Raw genomic sequence first — 18,509 nt, 5'->3', positions numbered from 1 at the left:
AAAACAGTCATAGTATAGCATGTCGAAAAAAGTCATAGTATAGCATGTCAAAAAAAGTCATAGTATAGCATGTCGAAAAAAGTCAAAAACAGTCATAGTATAGCATGTCGAAAAAAGTCAAAAACAGTCATAGTATAGCATGTCAAAAACAGTCATAGTATAGCATGTCGAAAAATGTTAACAGTCATAGTATAGCATGTCGAAAAAAGTTAAAAACAGTCATAGTATAGCATGTCAAAAACACTCATAGTATAGCATGTCGAAAAAAGTCAAAAACAATCATAGTATAGCATGTCGAAAAAAGTCAAAAACAGTCATAGTATAGCATGTCAAAAACACTCATAGTATAGCATGTCGAAAAATGTTAAAAACAGTCATAGTATAGCATGTCAAAAAAAGTCATAGTATAGCATGTCGAAAAATGTTAAAAACCGTCATAGTACAGCATGTCGAAAAAAGTCAAAAACAGTCATAGTATAGCATGTCAAAAACACTCATAGTATAGCATGTCAAAAACAGTCATAGAATAGCATGTCAAAAACAGTCAAAAACAGTCATTCAATCAGGAGAGACTTCATTAGAATTTCATAACAATTTATTGCACATTGTACAAATATGAATAGAGCAATGTCTTTAGCGATTGGACTCCATCCTGAAGGAAGGCAATCGAGGACTTGTGATGCTGACGTCAATGAGGCATTATCCTGCTGGAGTACAGCCACTGGTCGTGGTGTTGATGAAGGGAGTTGCTGCAGCGTTATAAACGGCATAGTATAGCATGTCGAAAAACAGTCATAGTATAGCATGTCAAAAACAGTCATAGTATAGCATGTCGAAAAAAGTCAAAAACACTCATAGTGTAGCATGTCGAAAAATGTTAAAAACAGTCATAGTATAGCATGTCAAAAACAGTCATAGTATAGCATGTCGAAAAATGTTAAAAACCGTCATAGTATAGCATGTCGAAAAATGTTAAAAACAGTCATAGTATAGCATGTCAAAAACAGTCATAGTATAGCATGTCGAAAAATGTTAAAAACCGTCATAGTATAGCATGTCGAAAAAAGTCAAAAACAGTCATAGTATAGCATGTCAAAAACAGTCATAGTATAGCATGTCGAAAAATGTTAAAAACAGTCATAGTATAGCATGTCGAAAAAAGTCATAGTATAGCATGTCAAAAAAAGTCATAGTATAGCTGCTATACTATGACTTTTTTTGACATGCTATACTATGACTTTTTTCGACATGCTATACTATAGCATGTCGAAAAAAGTCAAAAACAGTCATAGTATAGCATGTCGAAAAATGTTAAAAACAGTCATAGTATAGCATGTCGAAAAATGTTAAAAACAGTCATAGTATAGCATGTCGAAAAAAGTCAAAAGCAGTCATAGTATAGCATGTCAAAAACAGTCATAGTATAGCATGTCGAAAAATGTTAAAAACAGTCATAGTATAGCATGTCGAAAAAAGTCAAAAACAGTCATAGTATAGCATGTCGAAAAATGTTAAAAACAGTCATAGTATAGCATGTCAAAAACACTCATAGTATAGCATGTCAAAAACAGTCAAAAACAGTCATTCAATCAGGAGAGACTTCATTAGAATTTCATAACAATTTATTGCACGTTGTACAAATATGAATAGAGCAATGTCTTTAGCGATTGGACTCCATCCTGAAGGAAGGCAATCGAGGACTTGTGATGCTGACGTCAATGAGGCATTATCCTGCTGGAGTACAGCCACTGGTCGTGGTGTTGATGAAGGGAGTTGCTGCAGCGTTATAAACGGCATAGTATAGCATGTCGAAAAACAGTCATAGTATAGCATGTCAAAAACAGTCATAGTATAGCATGTCGAAAAAGTCAAAAACAGTCATAGTATAGCATGTCGAAAAAAGTCAAAAACAGTCATAGTATAGCATGTCAAAAACAGTCATAGTATAGCATGTCGAAAAATGTTAAAAACAGTCATAGTATAGTATGTCAAAAACAGTCATAGTATAGCATGTCGAAAAATGTTAAAAACAGTCATAGTATAGCATGTCGAAAAAAGTCAAAAACAGTCATAGTATAGCATGTCAAAAACAATCATAGTATAGCATGTCAAAAAAAGTCATAGTATAGCATGTCGAAAAAAGTCAAAAACAGTCATAGTATAGCATGTCGAAAAAAGTCAAAAACAGTCATAGTATAGCATGTCAAAAACAGTCATAGTATAGCATGTCGAAAAATGTTAAAAAAAGTCATAGTATAGCATGTCAAAAACACTCATAGTATAGCATGTCAAAAACACTCATAGTATAGCATGTCGAAAAATGTTAAAAACAGTCATAGTATAGCATGTCAAAAACACTCATAGTATAGCATGTCGAAAAATGTTAAAAACAGTCATAGTATAGCATGTCGAAAAAAGTCAAAAACAGTCATAGTATAGCATGTCGAAAAATGTTAAAAACAGTCATAGTATAGCATGTCGAAAAATGTTAAAAACAGTCATAGTATAGCATGTCAAAAACACTCATAGTATAGCATGTCGAAAAAAGTCAAAAACAATCATAGTATAGCATGTCGAAAAAAGTCAAAAACAGTCATAGTATAGCATGTCAAAAACACTCATAGTATAGCATGTCGAAAAATGTTAAAAACAGTCATAGTATAGCATGTCAAAAACAGTCATAGTATAGCATGTCGAAAAATGTTAAAAACAGTCATAGTATAGCATGTCGAAAAAAGTCAAAAACAGTCATAGTATAGCATGTCGAAAAATGTTAAAAACAGTCATAGTATAGCATGTCAAAAACACTCATAGTATAGCATGTCAAAAACAGTCAAAAACAGTCATTCAATCAGGAGAGACTTCATTAGAATTTCATAACAATTTATTGCACATTGTACAAATATGAATAGAGCAATGTCTTTAGCGATTGGACTCCATCCTGAAGGAAGGCAATCGAGGACTTGTGATGCTGACGTCAATGAGGCATTATCCTGCTGGAGTACAGCCACTGGTCGTGGTGTTGATGAAGGGAGTTGCTGCAGCGTTATAAACGGCATAGTATAGCATGTCGAAAAACAGTCATAGTATAGCATGTCAAAAACAGTCATAGTATAGCATGTCGAAAAAGTCAAAAACAGTCATAGTATAGCATGTCGAAAAAAGTCAAAAACAGTCATAGTATAGCATGTCAAAAACAGTCATAGTATAGCATGTCGAAAAATGTTAAAAACAGTCATAGTATAGTATGTCAAAAACAGTCATAGTATAGCATGTCGAAAAATGTTAAAAACAGTCATAGTATAGCATGTCGAAAAAAGTCAAAAACAGTCATAGTATAGCATGTCAAAAACAATCATAGTATAGCATGTCAAAAAAAGTCATAGTATAGCATGTCGAAAAAAGTCAAAAACAGTCATAGTATAGCATGTCGAAAAAAGTCAAAAACAGTCATAGTATAGCATGTCAAAAACAGTCATAGTATAGCATGTCGAAAAATGTTAAAAACAGTCATAGTATAGCATGTCGAAAAATGTTAAAAACAGTCATAGTATAGCATGTCGAAAAAAATCAAAAACAGTCATAGTATAACATGTCAAAAACAGTCATAGTATAGCATGTCGAAAAATGTTAAAAAAAGTCATAGTATAGCATGTCAAAAACACTCATAGTATAGCATGTCAAAAACACTCATAGTATAGCATGTCGAAAAATGTTAAAAACAGTCATAGTATAGCATGTCAAAAACACTCATAGTATAGCATGTCGAAAAATGTTAAAAACAGTCATAGTATAGCATGTCGAAAAAAGTCAAAAACAGTCATAGTATAGCATGTCGAAAAATGTTAAAAACAGTCATAGTATAGCATGTCGAAAAATGTTAAAAACAGTCATAGTATAGCATGTCGAAAAAAGTCAAAAACAGTCATAGTATAGCATGTCAAAAACAGTCATAGTATAGCATGTCGAAAAATGTTAAAAACAGTCATAGTATAGCATGTCGAAAAAAGTCAAAAACAGTCATAGTATAGCATGTCGAAAAATGTTAAAAACAGTCATAGTATAGCATGTCAAAAACACTCATAGTATAGCATGTCAAAAACAGTCATTCAATCAGGAGAGACTTCATTAGAATTTCATAACAATGTATTGCACATTGTACAAATATGAATAGAGCAATGTCTTTAGCGATTGGACTCCATCCTGAAGGAAGGCAATCGAGGACTTGTGATGCTGACGTCAATGAGGCATTATCCTGCTGGAGTACAGCCACTGGTCGTGGTGTTGATGAAGGGAGTTGCTGCAGCGTTATAAACGGCATAGTATAGCATGTCGAAAAACAGTCATAGTATAGCATGTCAAAAACAGTCATAGTATAGCATGTCGAAAAAGTCAAAAACAGTCATAGTATAGCATGTCGAAAAAAGTCAAAAACAGTCATAGTATAGCATGTCAAAAACAGTCATAGTATAGCATGTCGAAAAATGTTAAAAACAGTCATAGTATAGTATGTCAAAAACAGTCATAGTATAGCATGTCGAAAAATGTTAAAAACAGTCATAGTATAGCATGTCGAAAAATGTTAAAAACAGTCATAGTATAGCATGTCGAAAAATGTTAAAAACAGTCATAGTATAGCATGTCGAAAAAAGTCATAGTATAGCATGTCAAAAAAGTCATAGTATAGCATGTCGAAAAAAGTCAAAAACAGTCATAGTATAGCATGTCAAAAACAGTCATAGTATAGCATGTCGAAAAATGTTAAAAACAGTCATAGTATAGCATGTCGAAAAAAGTCAAAAACAGTCATAGTATAGCATGTCGAAAAATGTTAAAAACAGTCATAGTATAGCATGTCAAAAACACTCATAGTATAGCATGTCGAAAAATGTTAAAAACACTCATAGTATAGCATGTCAAAAACAGTCAAAAACAGTCATTCAATCAGGAGAGACTTCATTAGAATTTCATAACAATTTATTGCACATTGTACAAATATGAATAGAGCAATGTCTTTAGCGATTGGACTCCATCCTGAAGGAAGGCAATCGAGGACTTGTGATGCTGACGTCAATGAGGCATTATCCTGCTGGAGTACAGCCACTGGTCGTGGTGTTGATGAAGGGAGTTGCTGCAGCGTTATAAACGGCATAGTATAGCATGTCGAAAAACAGTCATAGTATAGCATGTCAAAAACAGTCATAGTATAGCATGTCGAAAAAAGTCAAAAACACTCAGTGTAGCATGTCGAAAAAGTCAAAAACAGTCATAGTATAGCATGTCGAAAAAAGTCAAAAACAGTCATAGTATAGCATGTCAAAAACAGTCATAGTATAGCATGTCGAAAAATGTTAAAAACAGTCATAGTATAGCATGTCGAAAAAAGTCATAGTATAGCATGTCGAAAAATGTTAAAAAAAGTCATAGTATAGCATGTCAAAAACAGTCATAGTATAGCATGTCAAAAACACTCATAGTATAGCATGTCGAAAAATGTTAAAAACAGTCATAGTATAGTATGTCAAAAACAATCATAGTATAGCATGTCGAAAAATGTTAAAAAGTCATAGTATAGCATGTCGAAAAATGTTAAAAACAGTCATAGTATAGCATGTCGAAAAAAGTCAAAAACAGTCATAGTATAGCATGTCGAAAAAAGTCAAAAACAGTCATAGTATAGCATGTCAAAAACAGTCATAGTATAGCATGTCGAAAAAAGTCAAAAACAGTCATAGTATAGCATGTCGAAAAAAGTCAAAAACAGTCATAGTATAGCATGTCAAAAACACTCATAGTATAGCATGTCGAAAAATGTTAAAAACAGTCATAGTATAGCATGTCAAAAACAGTCAAAAACAGTCATTCAATCAGGAGAGACTTCATTAGAATTTCATAACAATTTATTGCACATTGTACAAATATGAATAGAGCAATGTCTTTAGCGATTGGACTCCATCCTGAAGGAAGGCAATCGAGGACTTGTGATGCTGACGTCAATGAGGCATTATCCTGCTGGAGTACAGCCACTGGTCGTGGTGTTGATGAAGGGAGTTGCTGCAGCGTTATAAACGGCATAGTATAGCATGTCGAAAAACAGTCATAGTATAGCATGTCAAAAACAGTCATAGTATAGCATGTCGAAAAAGTCAAAAACAGTCATAGTATAGCATGTCGAAAAAAGTCAAAAACAGTCATAGTATAGCATGTCAAAAAAAGTCATAGTATAGCATGTCGAAAAATGTTAAAAAAGTCATAGTATAGCATGTCGAAAAAAGTCAAAAACGGTCATAGTAGAGCATGTCAAAAACAGTCATAGTATAGCATGTCGAAAAATGTTAAAAACAGTCATAGTATAGCATGTCGAAAAATGTTAAAAACAGTCATAGTATAGCATGTCGAAAAATGTTAAAAACAGTCATAGTATAGCATGTCAAAAACAGTCATAGTATAGCATGTCAAAAACAGTCATAGTATAGCATGTCAAAAACAGTCAAAAACAGTCATTCAATCAGGAGAGACTTCATTAGAATTTCATAACAATTTATTGCACATTGTACAAATATGAATAGAGCAATGTCTTTAGCGATTGGACTCCATCCTGAAGGAAGGCAATCGAGGACTTGTGATGCTGACGTCAATGAGGCATTATCCTGCTGGAGTACAGCCACTGGTCGTGGTGTTGATGAAGGGAGTTGCTGCAGCGTTATAAACGGCATAGTATAGCATGTCGAAAAACAGTCATAGTATAGCATGTCAAAAACAGTCATAGTATAGCATGTCAAAAAAGTCAAAAACAGTCATAGTATAGCATGTCGAAAAAAGTCAAAAACAGTCATAGTATAGCATGTCAAAAACAGTCATAGTATAGCATGTCGAAAAAAGTCAAAAACAGTCATAGTATAGCATGTCGAAAAAAGTCAAAAACAGTCATAGTATAGCATGTCGAAAAAAGTCATAGTATAGCATGTCGAAAAAAGTCAAAAACAGTCATAGTATAGCATGTCGAAAAAAGTCAAAAACAGTCATAGTATAGCATGTCAAAAACACTCATAGTATAGCATGTCGAAAAAAGTCAAAAACAGTCATAGTATAGCATGTCAAAAACAGTCATAGTATAGCATGTCGAAAAATGTTAAAAACAGTCATAGTATAGCATGTCGAAAAAAGTCAAAAACAGTCATAGTATAGCATGTCGAAAAAAGTCAAAAACAGTCATAGTATAGCATGTCAAAAACAGTCAAAAACAGTCAGTATAGCATGTCAAAAACACTCATAGTATAGCATGTCAAAAACACTCATAGTATAGCATGTCGAAAAATGTTAAAAACAGTCATAGTATAGCATGTCAAAAACAGTCATAGTATAGCATGTCGAAAAATGTTAAAAACAGTCATAGTATAGCATGTCGAAAAAAGTCAAAAACAGTCATAGTATAGCATGTCAAAAACAGTCATAGTATAGCATGTCGAAAAATGTTAAAAACAGTCATAGTATAGCATGTCGAAAAAAGTCATAGTATAGCATGTCAAAAACAGTCATAGTATAGCATGTCAAAAACAGTCATAGTATAGCATGTCGAAAAATGTTAAAAACCGTCATAGTATAGCATGTCGAAAAAAGTCAAAAACAGTCATAGTATAGCATGTCAAAAACAGTCATAGTATAGCATGTCGAAAAATGTTAAAAACAGTCATAGTATAGCATGTCGAAAAAAGTCAAAAACAGTCATAGTATAGCATGTCGAAAAAAGTCAAAAACAGTCATAGTATAGCATGTCGAAAAAAGTCATAGTATAGCATGTCGAAAAATGTTAAAAACAGTCATAGTATAGCATGTCGAAAAAAGTCAAAAACAGTCATAGTATAGCATGTCAAAAACAGTCAAAAACAGTCATAGTATAGCATGTCAAAAACACTCATAGTATAGCATGTCAAAAACACTCATAGTATAGCATGTCGAAAAATGTTAAAAACAGTCATAGTATAGCATGTCAAAAACAGTCAAAAACAGTCATAGTATAGCATGTCAAAAACAGTCATAGTATAGCATGTCGAAAAAAGTCAAAAACAGTCATAGTATAGCATGTCGAAAAAAGTCAAAAACAGTCATAGTATAGCATGTCGAAAAAAGTCATAGTATAGCATGTCGAAAAATGTTAAAAACAGTCATAGTATAGCATGTCGAAAAAAGTCAAAAACAGTCATAGTATAGCATGTCAAAAACAGTCAAAAACAGTCATAGTATAGCATGTCAAAAACAGTCATAGTATAGCATGTCAAAAACACTCATAGTATAGCATGTCGAAAAATGTTAAAAACAGTCATAGTATAGTATGTCAAAAACAGTCATAAAAACATATAGTAAACATTCATAGTTTAGTAGGTCTGAAAAAGTGAAAGGAAAGTGGAAAGAATTTCTTTGTATAGCATCTCGAAATTAGTCATGAAATAGTGTATGCAATAAAAAGTTACTAAAAATGTTGTAGCATATGTCATAAGAAGGTCAAAGCAGTTTTGTTCCTTCATTATTTGAGTGTAGATAAGATATGTATATAGCAGAAGATAAGATATGAATATAATACAGAAAGACAACAAAACAATCATTGAGTCAACATCCATTTATTTTTATTATAAAAATGTAGACCTTGTGGACAGACCAGTTCACAAAAAAAAAGAAATCTAAACTTTTAGACTCACAACATCAGAGTCCTTTACTTAGATTCATTTTCATACATTTAAACTTATTTGTTCCTTAAAAACACAGTAAATCATGCCTCCCCTTTCCAACGAGCATGAGAAACAACCTTTACAGATGAACGAAGGAACAAAAAGCACAATGCCAAATAAAAACAAACAATACAACTTAAAAGGTATTTCCAAAGGGAAACAAATATATTTTAAAGCATAATGCTGCAAATACATTCTTTTTTTTCCAGCAGAGACAAACAAAAAGTAAAATAAGCACTTTGGTCTTCTCCCTCAAACACACTGAAGATGATTATGCTAGCAGTTAGCAGAATGCTAACTCATTAACTGAGGCAACAAAAGCATTTGTCACATTTAAGATATTTTCTGTGGGTATGAACTTCCTGTACCATGCGGGATTTACTTCAGAGAGTGATGTGAATTGTCAATAAAATATTCAAAAATTCAGAGCTAGCATTCGCTTGAACAGCATACACATTAAGCTGGTGAGGTACAAAAAAAAAAAAATCTCTTTTGACATTGAAACATGACGTAATTTATATACTTCCATTTTTAAATCGGATTTTAAAGTGCATATCTTCATTCAGACCTGCTTTAACTGCAGTGTTCAGAAACGTGTGACAGACAGAGGCTAGCCGACTTTCACTTTGTATTACCGTCAATTGTCAAGCACATGAACCACCCATCTAATTAGCTCCGTGATATCTAATTATATACATCAACAACTGAAGTTTTTCAAAACTGGTAGAGATGATGGAACCGTCTAATCTTGGCCGACAAAAACTGACCAATCAGACAGCCCCAAAAAATGTCAGGGGCTAAACTATTCACGCCATTATGGTATGTTATCATACGCGTCATTGACCCCTGGCTTCAAGGGAGAGAAATGACATTTGATGCTAAACTGCAACACAAGAAAAATATAAAAAATCCTTTTTGAGTCATATATTTTTTTCTTTATGTATGTGAATGTGTTGTTGTACGATATAATTATATATTTTAGAATAGAATAGGCCGTGTAAAAAAAAAAAAAAATCACTCCCTTGTTCACTCATTCACTATATTGGACACCAAATAGATATTCCATATCCGGTGGTAGAATCCTATTTCGGACAATTAGGAACCTTTGTCATTTTGCATCATCAACTGTAGACCAACAACAGCAACATTCAGATGATATATCATCACTTTCCCCTTTTGAAATAATTGGGGGCACTATATAGAGCAGAACTTTAACACTCAGAAATCACTCTTCTTTGAGTGTCAGAATTCTGACACAGGCTGTCAAATTAAACGACGTCTTCGCCTAACCCCGTCTCCTCGATCTCGATGAAAAACATCATGAGGTCAAGGAAAGACCCTGAAAACCACTGCGCTAAGAGAACACGACTGCACTTTATACGAGGCTACGTAAATATGCAATGGCGAATGTTATTGACATGGATTTGCCTCGAGGAAATTGGGGGACGGCATGATCTCCTTTTCTTTCATAAAGGATGTCTCAGTGTACCCTATGATAAAGGAGATAAGAAAGGAAGCATTGATGCACCTTTCCTTAGCATTTAAAGAATCCAACCAGCTCTTATCATGGCTGCCACTTAGTATAACCGAGTTAAATGATCTAGAAGTATCCAAGTAGAAAAGACTATTGGACCTCAGCCACAAAATCTGTTATTTTACACAGAAACAACAAATCGGGATCATCACGAAAACAAGAAAACCACATGTGACTCAGATCTAACCGGATACAACAGGAAGTGATCTTATGTTAAGTAATTTAGGAAGTAGCTTCGCGTGAGAGGAATAGGCGAATGTCCTAATCTGCCCTTAAAAGTTAAAAGTCGGCATGCTCTGCTTACAGTTATTTTAAACAGATCATATCTGTATTACACATGTATTACACATGTATTACCAGAAATACTGTCAAATCCGAAAATATGAAAGACATGAAAGAACTCAGTAAAAAAAACAATATATATAAAAAAGGGATGTTTCTAAACGTCAGAGGTTTGTGTTAATGTCACCTATTGTCTGATTGTTTCCATTAACTGGAGGATTGTTTCCTTGCATTGCTGATGTCATTTCACCTCCCCAGTAAGAACCAAACCTGGGAACAATTTTCTCAGGTAAGTCAGCAACTTAAAATCTTTAAATACAGAATGGTCTCATCCATTAATAACAGACAGACGGCGCTGGTATGAAGAGGGAATAGAGGTTATTTGTGAAATGCCAGGAATCACAGCAAATGTATATTTAATGTCGGTGGACCATTGTTTTCACCAAATCGGCCACGTGTGAGATCATAAAGTATCCTTGTAATTGTAGTTTTATGAGAATGCGCTCTGCTTGCATCTGTAAAGAGACGTTTTTATTATTTATTCAAACCATTAGGTTGCAATTCAACTGGAGACTCATCTTCCACCAAAATGTATTTTTTGTCTGAAGAAAACCATCGGAGTAGAATGTGTATTCTAAAACAAAAAGAAAAAGACTCACGGTTGTAACAGTTTGAAATTCAGTTTTAAAATGTACTTAACATATAAATAATAACTTTACGTTATAGCAAATAAAAACGTACAATAAAACGATAGCTGTCCCATCGGGCAGCTCGATACTTCGCCTTCAAATACGTGAATGAGCTGAAATGAAAACGGAACTGTTGCAAAGATCCTAAACCGTCACATTAAACATAACTTGTGCTTAGTAATAATAATACTAACACGTGTTGTAGACAGGTCAAATATAGCATCTGCTTGTGTCATAGAACACAACAGTTAAAACAAACTACAATTCAAATAAACCCTAAGTAGAAAACACTGAGTGGGTAAATAAATAGGTTTTGAATTGCACAAAGTGAGAACGTTGAAGGTGAAAGCACTCCAATAGGTCGAGACGTTCGGTCGGTCGACCATTAAATCAGTCAGACGAGCATTCAGTGAGTCAGTCAGTGAGAGTGAAGGCCCGTTCTCCGTTCACTGTCACGATTTAATCTTCCACAGCTGTGAATGGGAAGTAAGGAACAGGATTAACACACAAACAAGTGTTATCTGTGCTTGTACTAGTGAGACAAAACTATAAAGCACATTTCAACTGTTAAAGATATGAACCAACTAAAAACAACAACAAGTGGATACATTTCCACAACAATGGGCTGTGTCCACATAGCGTCGTTTACTGAGCGCAAGTGTCTTTGTTCCCCCAATTGTTCCCAACGAGGAACGTCACAAGCTTCCAGTACCGCTTTCTGGTCCGACCCGGCACACTTACCTTCAGGTTAAATCCTAATAAGTCAGATATGACTCCTGACACGGCAGACAGGATGACCACCTGGGTGATGTTGTAGAGCAGAGGGTTCATAGTCAAACCATACAGCCTGAAAGGAGTATCCAACTCCTGGAGGGAGAGAGAGGAGCGGAGTAAACAGTTTTTAAGGCATATTTAAAAGCTCATAAAAAAGACTGTTGGTGCCGGTATCACAACAGAAAGAGAGTTTTGGAGATAGACGGTACCTTGAGTAGTTTGGTAGCCAGTTTTAGGACGTTGTTCACCAGTGTCAGCTCCTCTTTCTTATTTGGCTTCTTCTCCATCTTCAGATACAGGTTGATCTGTGACACACACACACACACACACACACACACACACAATGGATCAGTGTCAGTGTTTTTGGAGACATGTCGGCTGTGGGGTTACGCATGTAAACTCTGCGTGTACCTGTTCAGTGAGCAGTATGGAGGTGTTGCTGTACTTCTTGCTGGTCTCAGAGCCCAGAGTGACGAACCTGAGCAGGAACAGAGACAGACTGGAGCACCAGATCACCAGCTCCCAGTTATAGTGACACTCCAGGAACGTTCCATGGATGTGGAGCAACTGGAAGAAGAGAGGCAAGTTCATTTATCAATCTGTAAAAGTGGTTATTTTGGTATAAATTGTCTTTTTTTTTTGTCTAAGGCGTCAAGGCTTCCTGAGCCGCTATGTGTAGAATTAAAAAATATCAGATTTTGGCGCCCTCTAGTGGTAAAATCAATAGAAACACCTGAATCTAGACTACGTCCTCGTGTATTTGCTGAATAGAGACTACTGCCACTCATTTACATGTTTTTGAGTTTGTTGCCACACGATGTGACGTAGTAATAAATGTTAACCTGTAATCCAGGCACCCCCAAAGACATCAGATTTAATGTAAAGCTATAATAATGTTTGGATGGTTTGACCCACTCAGAACTTACCTGGGCGCAGCAGATGAAGACGACAGACAGAGTGAGCAGGAAGGCAGACGACACGATCACATCCACTGAACGCTGAGGACCCCGTCTCTGCAAAAGCAACAGTACAGAGTTACACTCAGGTGTTTACGTCTATATATTTAAATCACCACAGCCGTGAATGCGCCCCCAACTCCCACATGAACAGATGTATTTCATTAGGGAGGAACCTTGAGGTAGGAGCGTAGCGACAGCCACATCTTGATGTTCTGCACTTTCTTCAGTCTAAAATGGGGGACTTCGGACTTCCTGGCTCTGCGGGCCGAAGTCAGGTGACCAAACAGTTTGGCAAACAGTAGCCTCTGAAACACACGTGTGTGAACAATAATAGGTTTGATCAGAACTGACAGGAGAGTTCATACTTAAGCATCCAGCTAAACTTCGTGCTCTTGCCGCTTCACCGTCAAAAGCAACAACTCAGAAGGTCTTTGCCTCACCTGTTTGTAGGTCCTCTCTGCCACACTGAGCAGGAAGAAGAAGAGCCATATAAGGCAAACGCGTACCAGGAAGCTGAGGGTTACCATGGTGATGACCAAGGCGTCCGACCCAGACCCGCCTCCCAGGGCCACAGACAGCAGCTCATTGGCCGAGAGCGTGGTCAGCTGATCAAAGTCGCTGTACTGAGCCAGCCTGCAGGAGACGGACACAGACTGACTTAAGTAAACCAGCCAACAGTTCAATTTTTCCAACTACTGACAGTTTGTAATCATTTTTAGAAGTTTTAATTTCCAGTGTTATTCCAGCTGTACCTGTACACAAAAGGTGTGAGGCCGAGAGTCACTGAAACCACGTTCCCAAAGACCTGGTAACCAATACCAGGGGTGTAGAGATTCACCTGTGTAGGGAGGGGGACAAACAGAGAAACCGTGAATCCTTCTTTGCCTCAGTTTGTTGTCTTTTTGCACAAACGTAGGTTATGTAAAGACATAAAATGTATGCAAATATTTTAGGACCACAAGAATCGTCACTCACTCGGTTCATGATCATCCCGCTGATCTCCAGAACGGACATGTCGGCCTTCTTACACTCGTTTCCCTCCCACACTATGGCGCTCACTCTCTCCAAACCGGGATTGGAGCTGTGCAGCCAGGGAGCGTGACCCTGAGGGCACAAAACACACACACACACACACACACACACACACACACACACACACACACACACACACACACACACACACACACACACACACACACACACATTACTATTGACCTGTCTATTTACTGCAACCACTCTGCTGTGGAGTACTACTCAAATGGGACTTTGGGGAAAGACAGAAAGAAAACAAGTCTTTGTGATTAGCAGGTCAGAAGGAGTCTGGGTTGAAACCAGACAGAATTAGTTGGAAAACTGAGACTTATGAAGATGTTTCGACAGCATTTAAATGACTTTTTAGTGTTAAGCAGGTCATAACTACAAAGTGAATATAAACATGTAAATGTGGTTGAAATAACAAAACCTAGACATCTTTTCAATCAAATTAAGCTCGGTTCTTATTTAGATTGCCGTTAATATTTAGAAGTGCAACTCATAACTGTCTCGCACCAAGCGAGCCACATGTTTTTACAGACCTGATGGAAGGGGTCGTCTCTGTATTCCTTTTTAGCAGGAGGACACACAGGCGTCCCTCCTCCTTCTCCCTCTGTAAAGAAGAAGGAGTCACAGTATTAATTCCACTACAAACACCAAAAGACTATCGACGAACAGGGACTTTAGCAGGTTCATCAAAACAACACAAGCATTTAAACAAACCGGTCACAAATGTTTCTTTAGCTATTCTATGCCAATCTCATCTGCAGACCTGTCTCCGACGTGCAGGAGGATCTGCACTCGGCACAGTGCAGGAAGTCTTCCCACATCAGGTCCTCTGTCTCGGACTCGTGTCGAGTGCTCTCCGAGTCCTGAGTCCTCAGACTGGAACATCTGGAGCTGCAGCTGGTGCCAGACTTGGGAACGTCCTGACAAGACAGCGAGGAGGATTGTTATTTCTTTAGGAAAGATATGAAACGATGCCTTTGTCCCGTTGATATAAAAGTCAACGGGTTGCCTTTTGTGTGCGTTTACCTCCACAGCAAAGTGTTTCTTGTAGTGGTGTGCGCTCTTGCGGTTTCTGAGCGTCGAGTCGCTGTTCATCCTTTCCACTCCCCTGCGGAGGGCGCTGTAGGACGCTTCAGGGTCCTCCTCGCTGGACGCCTCATCCGACGCTGGCTCCTAAAAGACAGAATCCACTGCATCAGCCACATCCCCGGAGAGACAGACACGCTGTGGGTCTGTCGCCGCCAAACAGTGCTTGATGGATCACCTTGTTTCCGCTGGCTAGCATCAGTCCCGTGCCGAGGGGTGCGTGAACGTGTGCGGGCGGGACGTGGGCGTTCCAGCACACCTCGTCGGCCCGGTTCAGCAAATCACACCGCTGCTCGGGGAGCTGAAGCCCCTCCTCGCTGCTGCGATTGGTCACCCGGCCGTCCAGCGACACGTAGCCGTTGTCCGTCTCGGTCGACTTGTCGATCGACAGCTTGGACTTCTTGGATCTGGAGGAGGAAGCAGAGGAAGGGAAGGAGGACAGGTCGAAGGACCGGCGAAAAGGAGAGATCGATAGAAAAAGATAGGACGTGTGTAGATGGACAGATGGATACAGACAGATATTTAGATCAAAAACACACAACAAGGCAGTGAGTTCAGTCTCTGAAGAAGACATGCGGTGAGATAAATCACACTAACACGGGAAGCATTCAACACATCACTGTGGAACATTCATACAAAACAAACACCGATATTTGGGACAAAATGAACGGATTGGGGGTTAAAAAAAAGCACTGACAATCAATTAACTATAGTATCTTCAGCGTGCACAGCCTAGTGTAACAGAGAAATAACTGACTGAGGTGGAGGCGTCTCTTGCACCGAGTGCTGAAGCGAGTGTGGCAGATAATCGATAGATGAAGAAACCAAATCAGGAGTCATGTAGTGCTGTGAATGTTCCACACTGTTGTTGAAGCTGGTCAAAGTAGAAGCTTGGGGCGTAAGCAGCTGTCTGAGACAGTTGAGGTCAAATTCCCTTTACAGGCGTAGAATTGTTTTAGAGAGCAGAACTCTCAGATGGATGATTTTTGGTAGATTTTTTTTGTCCCCCCCCCCCCCCCAGCAAAAACAACCACGGCCCATGCTTCTTTTAAACACGGCTTGGTCAGCAAGTCATGCACATCAAAGTCAGCCGCACGGTCCCTTCGTTCCTCACTGAAACAATGGGGCCAAAGACTAAAGATTGTTCTCATTGTTAGACTTTGGTGGTTCAGGAATTAACAGTTGTGCAGACAATGTTGCTTATCGACATCAAATGTGATGTGTATTCAGTCGACCTATGAGAAATTGGGCAATTTTTTTTTGTTTGGGGGGGGGGGGGTAAAAGTGAAAGATGTGATAAGAAAGGAAGAGACGTTGCAGCTGACGAAGCCGAGGTAAGGTCTGACTCCAGGCTGGGATTCAGTTCAAAATTAAGAGTTACCAGTAAGATTATGAGACAAAATGCAATTATTTGATTGAAATGTATTGATTTTAACCAACATTTCTTTTCATTATTCTCAGTAAAATTGACAACAAAACTAGAGAACTTTACACCTGGATCAATTGGCGAACTGAACCCCAGTCCCGTCTTTGTATATCATCTCGTTTTAGGAAGATGAGAAACGAAAATACACACCCAGCTTTACAGATATCATGCCAGAAATCTTGGAAGAGAGTGCCCAGGCTGTATGTGGTGCTGGCTGAGTGGGAGTGTGGCGCCCCCTCCTGTGTGTTATCGGTAGTGCTAGACCCGTCGCCTTCCCTATGCACCTCCATCTGAGATGCCTTCCTCAACTTCCTTCAGTTTGAAAAGAATAGAGAGTGGAGAGAGACTTAAAGAGGAGACTAAGAAGACTCGGAACTAAAGCAGTGTGTCCACCGGGAACCTGGCTGCATTTTCTTCTTTAAACTAGTGTTAGCAGTAAATTAGATTTTAACTTTAACACCCGCCAGACACAGACGCCGATACAGTAAAAAGGCAAATTCTACCAAAACCCTCATTTAGGTTGTTATTCTGCAAAAGTAGATATTTGAAGCTTTATCAAAGTAAACATGGGACATTTTACAATGTGATTAGAAAACATCACATTTCCACTTATAGCCTTTTTTTTGGTGTTATATCAACTTTTGCAGTATATGTACGTACAATTTAATAGAGGAGAAGTGAATCCTCGTTGACAGGAATTGTTGTATGAGGTCGTATGCATTTTCTGACCTGGAGACTGATTTCTCTGTTTGTCTATGAGATGAAATGTCTTGGACTACAAGACTTGGATGAGGAAGAGAGAAAGACAGATATAGAGAAATGTACAGAGGAACAGAATCTTGTGTAATCATAATTTTACCCGCGTCATGTTTTTTTTCCTCTTTCCTTAATAAAAAGAGACCCAAACATGTATTCACTGAAAGGAGCAAACACTATCACCTCGCTTCCTTCCAAAACTGTGGCATGGTCCAATTTTCTTCCCAAGAGTCTGAAAATTGTCTTAAATAATTGTGAACCGGAAACCACACACCGATGAGCTGTAAACCCACAAGCTGCAGGTCTAAAAACTACAAAAACACACCAAGTAAAGCAAACTACGTCCTACTTTCACACACAACGAATCCCATTTGTCTTTAACCAGTGGCATCATATTTATCATGGAGAGATTCCAAGGCTGGCAGGTGTTGGTCCTCTTGCCCAAACGTAAAAGATCCTTTAAAAGAACAAAACTGTCAAAATGACTAATTTAGAAAGATTCAATGAATACTAAATGAAGTCGGAAAGCTGATATTGACAGGAAGTCTCTCCATGATAAATATGCTTTTATTCAGTTTGAGTTTTTGTGAAAGAAGCTGACTGAGAACTTGTCAGAAAACAAACAGTAAGAACAAACGCAATCCTCCCCCATTTCTACATCTCTACATTCCCCTTCTCGTCTTTATCTCCTCCAGTGTTTCCCTTGCTCCCTTCTTTTTCCACTCTCCACCTCGGTTATCATTTCCCCTTTTCATGTTCTGCACCGCTTTCCCTGGACAGGTATCCACTCCTCATAAACACAGCATTCCCTCCGTTCTTCCCCCCGATCTTACCTGCGTCTCTTCCCCCCGCTGCTGGAGACCGGCTTCGGCGTCCTGGTGGAGACGATCTGACAGTGGACGGTGCCCAGCAGCAACATGAGCCAGATGGCTCCAAACACCTCGGTGGTCGGTATCCCATGAGGCTGGGGAATGATCGCGTACAGGGCTGCTGCTGCAACTGCACGTTTGGAAAATGGATTTTCAGTCACAATGGACCTTCCCAATAGCCTTGCACATATATGTGACGTGCGTATAACTTCAATACTTCTATGCAGAGAAAGTCTAGGTGCTAAAGGTCCAGATATTTGTGGAGACCAAAAAGGGGGTAAAAATATTCTACGTGTGATGCTTGTGTTGCTTCATCTGCTGAATGTGCAACAAATGAAATAACAGCTGCATCTTGGGTTTGTGCATC

The 18,509-nt window shown here is 38.0% G+C and overlaps 1 protein-coding gene across 3 annotated transcripts in view; it reads right to left on the bottom strand.

The window, feature by feature from the left end:
- Positions 1 to 8,602: 8,602 nt before the first annotated feature.
- LOC306714000 (protein PHTF2) overlaps positions 8,603 to 18,509 on the bottom strand; it is a 31,680-nt gene continuing 21,773 nt past the window's right edge. For 2 of the 3 annotated variants that reach the window (XM_079183890.1, XM_079183891.1), the window contains 14 exons: positions 18,107 to 18,272; positions 15,270 to 15,498; positions 15,032 to 15,178; positions 14,769 to 14,925; positions 14,539 to 14,609; positions 13,940 to 14,068; positions 13,717 to 13,802; positions 13,405 to 13,597; positions 13,138 to 13,269; positions 12,932 to 13,018; positions 12,417 to 12,572; positions 12,215 to 12,310; positions 11,973 to 12,098; positions 8,603 to 11,704 (listed from right to left, as the gene is read on the bottom strand). In XM_079183890.1, coding sequence (XP_079040016.1) covers positions 11,684 to 11,704; positions 11,973 to 12,098; positions 12,215 to 12,310; positions 12,417 to 12,572; positions 12,932 to 13,018; positions 13,138 to 13,269; positions 13,405 to 13,597; positions 13,717 to 13,802; positions 13,940 to 14,068; positions 14,539 to 14,609; positions 14,769 to 14,925; positions 15,032 to 15,178; positions 15,270 to 15,498; positions 18,107 to 18,272 — 1,796 coding nt within the window. In that variant the 3' untranslated portion in view covers positions 8,603 to 11,683. Of the gene's footprint in view, positions 11,705 to 11,972; positions 12,099 to 12,214; positions 12,311 to 12,416; positions 12,573 to 12,931; positions 13,019 to 13,137; positions 13,270 to 13,404; positions 13,598 to 13,716; positions 13,803 to 13,939; positions 14,069 to 14,538; positions 14,610 to 14,768; positions 14,926 to 15,031; positions 15,179 to 15,269; positions 15,499 to 16,667; positions 16,830 to 18,106; positions 18,273 to 18,509 lie in introns of all 3 variants that reach the window. The other variant, XM_079183892.1, reaches the window with a different exon arrangement.

The sequence above is a fragment of the Pholis gunnellus genome (assembly GCF_910591455.1).
Source record: "Pholis gunnellus genome assembly, chromosome: 22".
Classification (NCBI taxonomy): Eukaryota; Metazoa; Chordata; class Actinopteri; order Perciformes; family Pholidae; genus Pholis; species Pholis gunnellus.
Note: the sequence above shows the minus strand (reverse complement) of the source record. Positions and strands in the feature narration are given on the sequence as shown.